Source organism: Arachis ipaensis, chromosome B03 (genome assembly GCF_000816755.2).
Source record: "Arachis ipaensis cultivar K30076 chromosome B03, Araip1.1, whole genome shotgun sequence".
NCBI lineage: Eukaryota > Viridiplantae > Streptophyta > Magnoliopsida > Fabales > Fabaceae > Arachis > Arachis ipaensis.
Window position 1 is genome coordinate 134,402,520 of NC_029787.2, and position 13,503 is coordinate 134,416,022.

At 37.0% G+C, this 13,503-nt stretch overlaps 1 protein-coding gene across 3 annotated transcripts in view; it reads left to right on the top strand.

The window, feature by feature from the left end:
• LOC107631989 overlaps positions 1,267-13,503 on the top strand; it is a 15,151-nt gene continuing 2,914 nt past the window's right edge. Inside the window, exons 1-5 of one of the 3 annotated variants that reach the window (XM_016335603.2) lie at positions 1,306-1,612; positions 1,692-1,867; positions 3,106-3,189; positions 3,398-3,483; positions 3,573-3,883. In XM_016335603.2, the coding sequence (XP_016191089.1) occupies positions 1,438-1,612; positions 1,692-1,867; positions 3,106-3,189; positions 3,398-3,454 (492 nt within the window). In that variant the 5' untranslated portion in view covers positions 1,306-1,437 and the 3' untranslated portion in view covers positions 3,455-3,483; positions 3,573-3,883. Of the gene's footprint in view, positions 1,613-1,691; positions 1,868-3,105; positions 3,272-3,397; positions 3,884-13,503 lie in introns of those variants that run through there. The other 2 variants (XM_021120011.1, XM_016335604.2) reach the window with 2 other exon arrangements.

Here is a 13,503-nt window from a genome sequence, read left to right on the forward strand (position 1 = left end):
TTATTTTTTCAAACTCAACAATTTTCATTAACATCCTCATGCATACTTGAAGGCACAAAACCCGAATTTACGTTAGGCATAGAATCAAATTTTTTATTCTTTCTAGATTTGAATGTATTCGAATTTTGAATCTCCACTGTTTCACCGTGTTGGATCTCAGCCGCTGATGCAGCATCATTCACCATCCCGGTTGCCGGAGCATGATTGTCAATGGAAGGTTGCTTCTCTTTTGACGATTCCAACAAAGTGAATTTCATTCTACAATCCCCTGCTACATGTCCATAGCATTTGCAAGAGTACAAATAAGATCTAAACTTTCACATTCAACATTAAAAGTGCACCCATCCACTAGAATCTCAGAAACAACTAGAAACCCCAAATCAATCTCCACACATGCATGAGCAAATCTCCCCCTCTTTGCAGCCTTCGTGGCCAAATCTATCTTGATCGGCTTGCCTACAGTTGAAGCAATGCATAGCATAGCTCTTGATAGTAAAGAATATTTAGTCCCGTAATACGAATCCAAGCTAATGTAGTGTCAAAAGAAGCCTCATTGAGGCAGAAGGAAAGAGACTAAGGTTTAACTGCTAAAATCCATGAACCACCCAAAAGAATCTTCTCCCTATCCTCAAGTAAGTCGTCACACTTGATCAAAAAATAACCATAACCAACGTCCATGACTTCATACCCACCTCGTAGTTTCCACACATATTTGAGTTTGAACACAATAGCTGAATAGCTCAGAGTCTTACCAAAAACTTTTACTAATATAGTCCCTACATATGGTTTAGCTAATACCTTGAGAGCTTCTTTAAAGAAACTGACACTCGGAGACTTGGGATCCGCTTACTTGCTAACAATGGTAGCCAAACAACTACCAACAAGAGAACAATCCATGATCAGAAATTTTAGCTGAGAAGCCTCCACCAAAAAGACACTTTTAAATCCTTGAGAAAAGATCCCTCCTTAACACCAGATGCACCTTCCCCAACACTCTCCCCCTTATCTCTCCTTCCGACTAGGTCCGACCCCTCACCGTGTTTCTCTGGCTCATGATCCCTCTCGTTGACAACCCCGCTCTCTCCGCCGCTCATGGCTATCCCGAATGCCGATTATCTTTTGCAGTTATACCAACACTACATTAAAAATGTCATTAATTTTGTCGTATCAAGTATTCAATTGTTTATTAAGACCGTCTTAAAAGATCACAAGAGACGCTAGGAGTTTAATGACCTCATTCTTTAATATTGTTTGTTAAATTAAGGTGCATTTCCTTATATTTTAAAAGCTATAAGCTATAATTATCAACAAGTATAAAAACCTTATCTATTTCATCAAGATAACGTGGGTTAAATTTAAACCAACAAAACATTTTAATTTGAAAGTTTAGGTTCCAAAATATGGGTTATTAGAGGCATTGACAAGAAAGAAAGAAGAATGGCGTTGATGAGAAGCATGATTCGTTCGGCCATGGCTTTACAACCCTTGCTACCCCGGCCTTGTATCCTCACGCCCATTCACATTGCCTCTCGCCGCTTTCGTCCTCCGCAACCGCCTACCTCTTGCTCTCACCATGAATCGACGCCGTCTCACGACCATCAAGAACCTTCCGGTAATTTCAACATAAATTCATTATGCAGCTTTGTAATCGCATTATCAATTCAAATGTCTCCTGATTGGGATTGCAACAGAGGTATCCAAGAACGGTGGCACCCACGCTGATTACGATGAGTGGCTCGCATTGGATCAGAAGGTCAACTCGTATCCAAGTGTTCGAGGGTTCACCGCAATTGGAATTGGAGGTGATGATTTTGTGCAAGCCATGGTCCTTGCCGTTCAATCTGTCATCCAACACCCAATTCCTCAGGTTTTGTTTCTATTCTCTCTCTCTCTCGCTCACTCATCTTCTATTTTATAACTTTACTTATTTTTTTGCTGCTAAAACTACAACTTATAACAATATATTAATTAATTGAACTAGAAAACGAATATCAACTCTGTGTAGCTGTAATTATATGTTTCATGAGCACTGATTAGGAAATAGGGACTAACTGGTAATGCCCCTGCATGATGTAAGGCATTCTCATTGTGAAAACATCTTCAAGCTTGCCCAATGCCAATGTTAGCTCTGAAATGTCAATGGATCTCTTATGGTTTGTGATCAAAGACGAGTAAAAGTATCTAACTTCTTGTTGGCAGTTTCTTGACTGGGAGTTAACCAAACATTCCCACTATGTAAAGTCCCTAATATAGTCTAGGCCTTGGTTGCAACTTGCAACACTTCTCTCGCTTGCACTCTCTATGATGGTGTGGAACTTCTTGATTATCTTGAATGCACTTGTAAGTTAGCTTAAACTTCCTGGGCTTCGCTGGTTAACTCATGACTGGGATCTAGAAATGATTTTAGTTCTACAATCTTTGGATGAATGTGGTAAATGTTGAGATCTTCTGTCACAAGATAAACAAACTTTTAGGTGATACTTCAGTTTCCTTTCAATTGATACGATTACAACAGGGTAGCCAAAGTGATATGCTGTTGACAAATTATTTCTTGCTGTAGCTTGGTTGCTGACCTCTGGTATTACAAGCTGTTCACATCAATGATATTTCCTGGTTGACACACGAGAATGTTTGCAATGAATGTATATCACAATAATGAACACTATGGATCATAAATGAGGACTTGCAAATAGACTGAGTGCAAGTTCGGTTCCAACCGAGATTAGTCACATAAGAATATATGCCAAGCTTTAATAGATTTAACTTTAGTTATTAAATCTTGCAAGAGGGTGAGTTTTAGCACAACAGTAGGGTTGCCTTGTGATTTGGAGGCTTGCAGACTCAGATTTTGGAAAAAAAGTTTCTTTACTTTCAAGGATAAGGCTGTATTCGTTATCATTACCCTCCTCAAACCCTACCAAGTGAAAGCCTTGTTCCCTAAGAAACCCTGCTTCAATTGAGTTTTGCTACATGAAAATTGTGAAAAGTTGGATGATTTAACTCTTCTCAATATATTTTACCTTCACTTTTTGTCCAGCATTTGAGGAGGACTTCACAAATGCCATATAATGTTTGATCTGCATAACATTTGACATCATGTTTCAGGGATGTGTGAAGCAGAAGTCATCATCGGGGGGCAAATATGTATCTGTAAATATTGGACCCATTGAAGTTGTTTCCAGTGAGCAGGTCATTTTGGCTGTTCTTTCCTTTTCTCCCTTTCAATACTGGAAGAGTAAATATTCATAGCTTATTTTTACCTGGGTGGAGGGTAGGTTATGCTACGATGTAATGTGAATTTCAATTTATCTGATATTATGTTGTAGCTTGTAGGTTGAATCTTTATGCAATTAAGGCTGAGAGAATGTACCTTGATGTGGAATGTTGTATTTTTCAGGTCCAAGCTGTATATAATGCCATGAGAAGGGATGACAGGATGAAATACTTTTTATAATAAGTCAGATTCTATTTTTAGATATCAAGGTATGTCTAATCATGGCTGCTTTCTACTTAGGTCAATTTTATTCTCTAATTAACCCAGGATAACCAATACATATCCCTGTAGTAATCAGGATGAAAGTTGGTTATGTTTTTATATTCTCTGAAGATGTGGCACACCAACTGTATGACTTCCTAGTATTAGTTTTGATAGTATAATAGATATTGTTAATTCCCTTTTATTGATGACCTGGTTTTAGTTAAAACTATAAAAGAGCTTCTTTCATGTATAAATAACTGGATGTCATGTCATCCTGATATTTTTAGTATTTTTAGTAACTACTCAAATTTGAGTTTTTGTAAAATGAAAAATAGTTGTAGGAGAGATAATCTCTATTGTAAGTCGACTCGGTTGATTTAGATTAGTCACGTTTCAATTTGCTTCTGAATATGGGTAGATTAAAATCGAACACGAGATTCTTGTCTTCCAATTCTGCCATGCATCTCAAGTGATTAATTGGCATCCATACTCCTGTGAAATCTCAATCCGTACTTAAAAATAAGCAAAAAGCATAAAGTTTCACAGACTTTAAATGATATCTACGAAGCATTGAAGGGGGGAAGTTTAAGAAAAAACAAGTCTTTTTCTACTTCTAGGAATTAAGTTGAAGCAGATGAACTGATGAAGAAAATCGTGAGTGACACGTGTTTGAACTTTCTTCAACACATTAGCGATTTTCTCTTTTTGTAAAATTATTTTTTTAAGCTATTTTTTTCTGAAAATTTAGAATTGAGATTTATGATTTAAAATTTGAATTTAAAATTTAAGTTGAAATTTAAAATATTGACTAACATTGATTGAAAAAATTTGACTCTAGTTAGATTCAAATTATATATAAGTAATTAAGAAATTAATTTTTAATCAATTTAGTCAATTTTTTATTATAAAATTATTTTTTTACCCTCATTTTTTAGAAGCTTAGGATTTAAGAATATGATTTAGAATTAAAATTTAAAGTTAAAGATTTAAAATTAAAAATAAAAAAATAATTTTAAAAAAATTAATTGATATTAACAGAAAAAAAATATTTTTCTAATTGAACTCATTATAAGTTAGAGTGATTTATAGGAATACCTTGCTCTTATGCCACGATTATTTTTTGCCGACTTGCCTTGGTATCTTTTTTCTTTAATTTCGTTGATCTTTGAGTGTTATTGGCGGAATATCTGTTTGGAATGGGAGTCCTTCGACTGTATCTCTTTCTCCATATAGTCCAGGTTGCCAAAGTTGACAAAGGTATTTGGCCAAGGCATTTAGGACTGTCTTTTCATCTGTGGGCCACATGGTAGAATATCCAACAATTTCGACCCTGTTCTTGGTATGTATCCTCTCATTATGTGCTTTACATCCAGAAAAATAATCTCTCTGTAAAGTGACAAAACAACAGAATTTTCGCTTTGTCTTGGAGGATTTATCCCATAATTGGTGCTGCTCGATCATGTTATATAACATTCCTCTCCATGCTCCAAGTGGTGCATACATAGCAAATAACCTGACTAGATGAGACTGGGCTTGAGTACTGTTACACAGAATGTGATATACTGGGAAGAGTGGTATTATAATAGCACATGGATATAGGGAAGACAGAGCCCAGATATACCACATCATCTCTTCTGGTATAGGTCCTTGGATTATTGGTATAGTGCAAAAAGGGGTATCCATGTCAAAGTACTTTGGATTTGGATGTATTTGGGTTATGGTAAGGAGCTGGTGTAGCCAGTAGAACAAAGTTTGCCTGGCTAAACAGACTATTTGAAACAGTGTCTGGGGTCTTGCTTTGAAAGGAAAAGGACCAATTTTTCTTCTGTATGGGTTATTGCGGAGTGGACAATCAGGAAATGGGATGGTGTATGAAGGGTTGTAGGAGCTCATGGTACAAATGTAATGGATTGGTTTAGGGAGTGATTCTACTGGTTTGGGGGTGGTTCTTTGGTTGGCCTGGATAAGAAATCTGCAAGTGTGTTTTGGTGTCCTTTGATGTGCCTTACCTCGAATTTATAGCGAGAGAACCAGTCCTTCCATCTTAGCAATTGAGAGTCTGGCAGGATTTTTTTCTTGATTTCTAGCATTGATGGGAAAGAGGTGTTATCCATTTCCACAGTGAAATGATAAGAACTGAGGTGGAAATTGAATTTTTCTATCCCTCTTTTGACAGCAAGAATTTCTTTGTAAGTGGCATGGTAATGTTTTTCAGATTCTTTGAACTGTCCACTAGCATGCGCGCAATAGTGTCTTGTTCCATCAATCTCTTCAAGTAGCACAGCTCCCCAGAATTCATCACTAGCATCTGTCTGTAATATTCTTTTTCCTGTGCTGGGAATCTTTAAAGGAGGGGGGTCCTGTGCTATCTTCTTCAGGGTTTTGACAGCTGTGGTTTGCTCTGGTCCCCATGGTGGGGGCTTCTTTTTCAAGAGCTTTGACAGCTGGCTGGTGTGTTTAGTCACATCTGGGATAAAATCTCTGATGTAATTGACGATTCCCAAGAATTGTTGGACTTGTTTGACTGTCATGTTCTCATCTGGGAAGTTGAGCAATTCTTTGGCAATATGTTCTCCTGGTTGAAAGAATCCATTCTCGAAGACCATCCCAAGGAATTCAATTTTTGTCTTAGCAATAGAACTCTTTTTTGAAGATAGCATGATTCCTTGATCTTTGATGATTTGAGTGAATTGGGCCAGGAGTGCTTTGTGGGCTTCACTGTCTTTTGAGAACAGTAAGATGTCATCAATGTAGATGAGTGTGGAGTGTAGTATGGGCTCAAAGATTTTGGTCATTGCTTTTTGGAAAAGAGAGGGGGCTACTTTGAGTCCAAATGGCATTACCGTCCATTGGTATTGGGCTTCAGGTATACAGAATGCTGTTTTATACCTATCTTCAGGATGGAGCCCAATTTGCCAAAATCCGGCTTTCAAACATTTTTATTTCCTTCTTTGTCTTGTGAGGACATGACTTAGCAAAGTGTCCTTGTTTTCCACAAATGAAGCATTTGTTTGACTTGGTATGGGGTTTCCTCCTTTTGAAGTAACGATACTTTTGCTTACTTCTTCTCCTTCTGAATGCTTTCTGATGAAATGTATTGGTTGATGATCACCAATGCGTCTTTTTCTTTGGCTTGCATTCACACATAGAGGGATCAACATCCCAAATGAAGTGGCCATTTACGTGAGAGACGTAAACAGGTGTTCCATTCTCATAGAAATGCACTGGTGGATCATTTTGATCATGAGTTGTTTGCACCTGAACAGGAGAAATCATATTGATCCTTCTGAAGGATGATCTTCGCAGTGAACTTTGTTTGGTCATCCCAGGTTTCTGAAAAACAGTCGTCACCGTTCCATCACTATTATGGGTAATAGTTGGAGGTGCTGTAGTATGAACATCAACCTGTTCTTTTGGGAAAGCTTTCTCATAATCAGTAATCCATTCCAACGGAATGATAGAAGCAAGTTCTTCAGTAGTGATCATCCTTGGAATATTTACTATTGCAGGTCCTCCAGCACTGTCTGTGAACATGAATAGGGCTTCTCCGGTAGTGTTTGGGAGATTAAGATCAAGAGCATGATCTTGGACTCTGTAGAGGACTTGGTGATGTAAAGTGGCCTGTTCAGCATTAGAGTCCTGAATTACTCCTACCAATTGTATTTGGATTTTCAGCCTTTGACTTATCGTAGGATCTGATAATCTCATGGTGAAATTAGGAGCTATAGTAAGAATGACACTTCCATTTGAGAGTGTTGTTACTAATGCTCCGATCAAGGCATGTTGGTATTCTTTGAAAGTAGTATCTAAAAGAGCAACTTTGGCTGTTACCGGAAGAGATCTCCTTCCATGAAGGGTAAGAATGAGCCTGACTGCCCCTAGATGCATATGAGTGTAGCCTTGGTTTTGGTAGTTTTGGATGAGTTCTTGTGGGATTTCTAAGGTTATGTATTGTTCGGCAGTAGTGGCTTTTAAACCACACTGTTGGAGATTAGAGGACTGGATGACTTCTTTGGGAGGAGGAGAAGGGTTTCTATGGATGAGATGGCGAATAGAAGTGAGAGTTGATTTCTTTTGTCTGTGGTAGAAAGAGTAAGGACTTATGAGAGGGTATTCAGTGGCCGGGGTACGAGAGTCTTCTGGAACATGAGTGAATTCTACCAACTGATCAATCTTATTTCCAAGAGTTTTCTTTAAACTGGAGGGTAATCGGTCTATGCTCAGAAGGGTAGAGTGATGTATAGGTTGAGAAGAACTTGATGAGTTTGTGAGATTCAGACTCTTTCTGAGGCAGCGTCCAATTTATTTCGTAGCTGAGGTGCCACAGTTCGAGTTTTTCATGAGGACGTGAAGAGTAGTGGTACCTACAAAAGATTTCGATGCTTAAGTTATTATGGGTTTTAAACAAATTTTTAATAGATTAGGTTATGAATATACTTGAGGCCTGAGGGTGTCAGAATATTTATAGTAGAGTTGATAACTACCTTTGAGAGTAGTTCCACCTTTGATAGTGGATAACCGTTCTTTTTTGTTAGGATGATTGTTAAAATCTCATTTATAGAGGAGGAGTTAGTTGAGATTCATTCAGATAAGTACGGTTGAGTCAGTTGTCGTTGCGCCCGACCTCATACTATGAGGTCGGGTAGGAGTAGATGAGGCTACCTTTGTTGGGTGGGCATTTATTCATTTTGGACTTGGCTATGTTTTTTGCGCCAAGGTATGAACAGTGCTTCTACTCAAGGTCGAATTTTATGAAGTCGGGCTTGAGCAATTAGATGACTAAGTCGAAATGTTGAGCTGTGGAAAAGTCGTTTAGTAGTTTTGAGGTCTGAAGCCAAGGAGGTCGGACAACTCAACATGATTTGAATGATATAACATTTTCTTAATGTTACTCCGTAACCATTTGTGTGATTTTTCCGTGCGCTATCATTTTGTTGTAATGTAGTTGTTTCTTTCTTAAAAGTTGTCGTTTGATGATATGATATTACAAGTCATTTTGATGTTATGTACGGCTTGCTTTCTTTATACAACATGTTTCTGGCCAAGTCGTTTTTCATGAACTGATTTGCACAACTCGTTTTTTCCAGGTTATTTAAGGCTTGTAGGCTCTGTATGACTGGTTTTAGCACATCTTGTTTAACTAGAGAATATTTCTTGTCCTAGTTTCATACAACTCATTCAGTTCAAGTTGTTTTAAGGATGCATGACTCGTTTTAATACAAATCACCTTTCTGAAGCTTATTCTGATTTTATACAACTCATTTTATACCGAGTTGTTTTGAACATTGTAGATTTGTTGCATGACTTTTCTTTTTGGTACAAATCGCTTATTTTGAGACATGATTAATTTTTTATCGGATTTCATGCAACTCATTTAGTTCAAGTTGTTTTGTGGCTTAATGACTTGTTTCAATACAAATCATTTTTGAAATTTATAGTTCTGATTTCGTATGACTTGTTTTGATACAAATCGTTTATTTCAAAGTCGTAATTATTTCTAAGTATAACCTCGTCTAGCTCGTTCAATGCGAGTAGTTTTAAGGTTTTACTATTTGTTTCATTTCAAATCATTTAATTAAAACGTGGCTATTTCTTGATCTGATTTCATATAACTCGTTTAAATTCGAGCTATTTTTAGGACTTTACAACCTGTTTTAAGTACGACTAGTTTATTTGAGTCCTTTTAAAGTACCATATCATCTTTATAGCCATTGGACTTCGTTGCTTTATCCATTGTGCCCCTACTCGAGGTCAAACGGACCGGATTATCGAATGAAGTCTTTCAATGATTTGTTCAACTCGTTCATTCCGAGTTTTTTATAGATGACTTGTTTTTATACAAGTCACTTTTTTGAAGCACAACTCGTTTTATATCAAGTTATTTTGCGCGATTTGTTTTAATATAAATTGCTTAGATCATATGGTTATTTTTTACTCGATTTCGTTTAACTCATGAGCTTGAGTTGTTTTAAATCATCAAGCCGTATTGTAACCATTTGACACCAATTTGAACCTCGTCGATTTATCCGAGCAACCATTAAAATGGTCGGCTCATGATTTTCGCGCTTTGTCGAGCATAAATTGGCGCCCTAGGTGAAGGGATTATATGCTTATTCTCTCCCCTCTTCTAGTTTTTACAAGATTGTCATCCTTGTGTATAATACTGATGTGCGGAAAACGATCCGACACAAAACTCATTGGCAAGTGCACCGGGTCGCATCAAGTAATAATAACTCACGGGAGTGAGGTCGATCCCACAGGGATTGAAGGATTGAGCAATTTTAGTTTAGTGGTTGATTTAGTCAAGCGAATCAAGATTTAGTTGAGAGATTTGTGATTTGCGGAATTTAAATTGCATGGAAAATAAAGGGAATGGAAAATTCGCATGAAATTAAAGAGAACTGAAATTTAAAGTGCTGAATCTTAAAGAGCAAGAAATTAAATAGCAGAAACTTAGAACGCAAGAAATGTAAATTGCAGAATCTTAGAGGGCAAGAAATGTAAATGGCTTGAATTGTAAAGGGAATTGGGAATTGGATTTGCAGAAATTAAACAAGGAAAAGTAAAATTCAACACACAGAAGGGTGGAAGATGCCTTGGGTTGAATCGGATCTAAAACAGAAATATAAAAGAGCTTGAAAAGCAGTAAACAGAGAAATTGAAAATGGAAATCCAGATCTCAGGACTCGAGAGACTAGATAACCAAGTCTAGATCTCAATGCCTTCCTAGATCCAACAAGAACAATTGCAAAAGAAATGAAGAAATGTAAATTGCAGAGAAAGTAGAAGAAGAAGCAATTAACAGAAACTGAAATTCAATGATGCGAAAAATTAAACAAGATCCCAAGGTGAGATTGAAATAGAATTTCTTCAATTCTCCACCCAAGATCCGAAGCAAGAAAAGTAAAGAGTATTCAAGCAAGAACAAGGAAGAAGAGAGATCAATTCTCCTCCCCAAATTCTCTTGAATTAAAACAACAATGCCAAAATGTAAAGGTGAGCTCTCTACAAACTACCAAATCAAAACCGAAAAGAAAGCTCTCTTAAAAACTTAAATCCTAATCTATTTATACACTTTCTTCAAATGGTCTTCAAGCCTTGAATTGGGCCTTTGCTCTTGATGGAATTGGGTTGATAGAGGCCTTGGTTGATTGCTCTTGGAGTTGGAGAGAGAACCAATGTGAACCGGGTTGTGAATCTTAAAAGCTTGAGTAAAAGTTTGAGGCAAACGTTGGCGCAAGCTTTTGTCCTCCAGGGTGTTGATTTTGTGATGCCAACGTTTGCCAAAAAGTTTGAGGCAAACGTTAGCTCAAACTTTTCTCCCAAAAGTTTGAGCTAAAGTTTGAGGCAAACTTTTGCTCAAGCTTTTTTTTCCCTGGGGTGTTTTCACTTCTTCCAAAAGTTTGAGCTAAAGTTTGAGGCAAACTTTTGCTCAAACTTTTTGTTCTCTCTTGCTCCTAGCCATTCCTCTTTGCTTCAACCTTTCTCCAAGCTTTCTTCACCTATCATCAATCAATCAAACACATCAAAGCTATGCTCAAAAATCATGAGATATTCATTCTTTCATAATATATGATAATTATAGCATAAAACCTCATGAAATTGCATTAATTCATCTATAGTTGATTGAATCAAAGGGAACATGGAAATCTACCCAATTGGCTTGCTTATGGCTCAAGAAAGTGCATAAATCAATCGAAAACAAAAGAAAAAAGCTAGTGAAACTAGGCTAAGATGGCTTGTCATCAAATACAATTCGTTTTTATATCGAGTTGTTTCAGTTTTTACAAGGTTGTCATCCTTGATTTTTTACAACTCATTTTATATCGAGTTGTTTTAATTTTGCTTTAGTGATTCATTATGACACAAATCACTTTTTAATGCTTTGCTTTAATGATTTATTTTGATACAAATCACTTTTAAAGCTTTGCTTTCAGGTTGACATGATTTGTGCTTGACACAAGTTCGTTGAAAATATGGTTGACTGGCACAACTCGTTTAAACTAAGTTGTCCTCATGTTGTTGTGGATGTTAGAACAAATTTTTTTGAACAACTTATTTTTGTGAAGTTCTATTTTATACGACTTATTTTTAATACAAGTCGTTTATTTTTGGAACTTGTAGAGTTGAGCTTGTGGGCTTGGAATTAAGTACGACTTATTTGTTACTCGTGCGGTTGAGTTGATAAATCGTATCTATGCCTCGAGGGAAATTTTTAGTTAAGTTATTTTTGTGACTTGTTCTAAGCACAACTCTTTCAACCCATTTGGCCCGAGCTTTTTTCCAATTCGCCTATGTAACTTCTTACACCAATTTGGATCTCGTCGCTTTACCTGCCGACCAATCAGGTCGGGCAATGATTTTTGCACTTTATTAAGCTTAAATTGGTGTGTCAACGGTAGAAAATAAATTTCCATAAGAAATTATAGTATCTCCTTATGTTGGAGTCGTGTAGCGACCTAGGCAGTTCTTCACCCTTGAGGTCGGACATTTTATAGTAGTATTTTCCTAAAACTTCAGTAATTTTGTAAGGTCTTATCCTGCTTGCTATCAGCTTTCCTTTGTCTGACCTATGTATCCCAATTTTATTTCTTATCAAGATGAGGTCTTTTGTGGCAAATCTTATCGTACCTCGCAGCCATCCTTTGTCTTAAAACCACTTTTCTCATCCAAGTCTGCTCTCGAATTTCCAGATGGAGGTTGAACTCTTCTTTTTGAGCTTGAATGTTACCAACTTCGTTGTAGAATTTATCAAAGCTTCTTCTCTTATCTGAGTTTGCTCTCAGATTTCTAGAAAGAGATTGAGTTCTTTTTTTGTGCTCTGACTTCATTACAGAATGTTGCCATTGGTTTTATTTATGTCCGTGGGAATCAAGGCTTTTGTGCCATATGCATGTCAAAAGGGAGATTCTTTAGTGGTAGTTTGCGTTGTTTCATAAAAGTTAGTAAGTAGAACTAAGATCGTAACACCTTTTTGGCGGTGACCTTCCCCAAAATGAATTCCACATATTTCACTGTGGGTTTCATCTAGAACCTCTTGTATTCGAAGTCGGGATGCATTTTGATAGAGGTGTTGAGATCCCTCTTTTATAGAGAATATTACAAACTAAGGTATAGTGCTAAGCTTTTTTCATTAATCTCCTTACCTCCCTTTATTCTTGAGGAAGGATGTCGAACTTGATATATTCAACGCTTAGAGTTATCCATTCTTAGATTGTGAGGATGTCTGTCTTGTTAACTTCTTTTAATATTAAAGGTGACTGTAGTATTTTTTGGATCAGAATTTTATTATTGTCACAGGTTTTGTATTGGCTAGCTTGGAGAAGGCATTAGCTCGGCCATTCTGCTCTCGGCTTATATGCCTGACCTTTCCTTCTTCATTCTTGAGGATGATCCCTGCTCCACTACCAGCTTTGTTTGATGATCCATCTCCCAATCGTGGACCTCCCTTTTTGCTAACCGGTATATTCCGCAAGGAAGTCGGCCAAGTATTACGACTTGATGACTGTCCAAGTTTCGTACTTCAAATCAAATTCATACAGCTCCATAGTCCACTGTAGCATCTGCCCTGCAATATCCATTTTTTGGAGGATATGCTTCATGGTCTGATTAGCTCGAGCTTTGATGATGTGAGCTTGAGAGTGAGGTCACAATCTCGGAGATGCCAAGACCAAAGTATATGCAACTTGCTCAATTTTCTGATAATTGAGCTCATCTACTTGGGGTACCTTATTAGTGAAGTAGACGAGCTTTCGGCCGACATCTTCTTCTTTAAATAGTGCAGAGGCTACTACTTTGTTGGCCACATCTAAATATAGGACAAACTCTTCTCTCGTTTCATATCGGGTAAGAATTGGAGGCTGAGACAAGAATTTTACGAATTCTTGAAAGACTTGTTCAAATTCCTGGGTCAATGTGAAGCCGTGCCTCCTTTCACGCATATCAGGTTAGCTTTAAATATAAATAAGTTATAATTCATTTTTTAAATTGGAATTCCTTATTTTAGAAATGATTTTATTATAAAT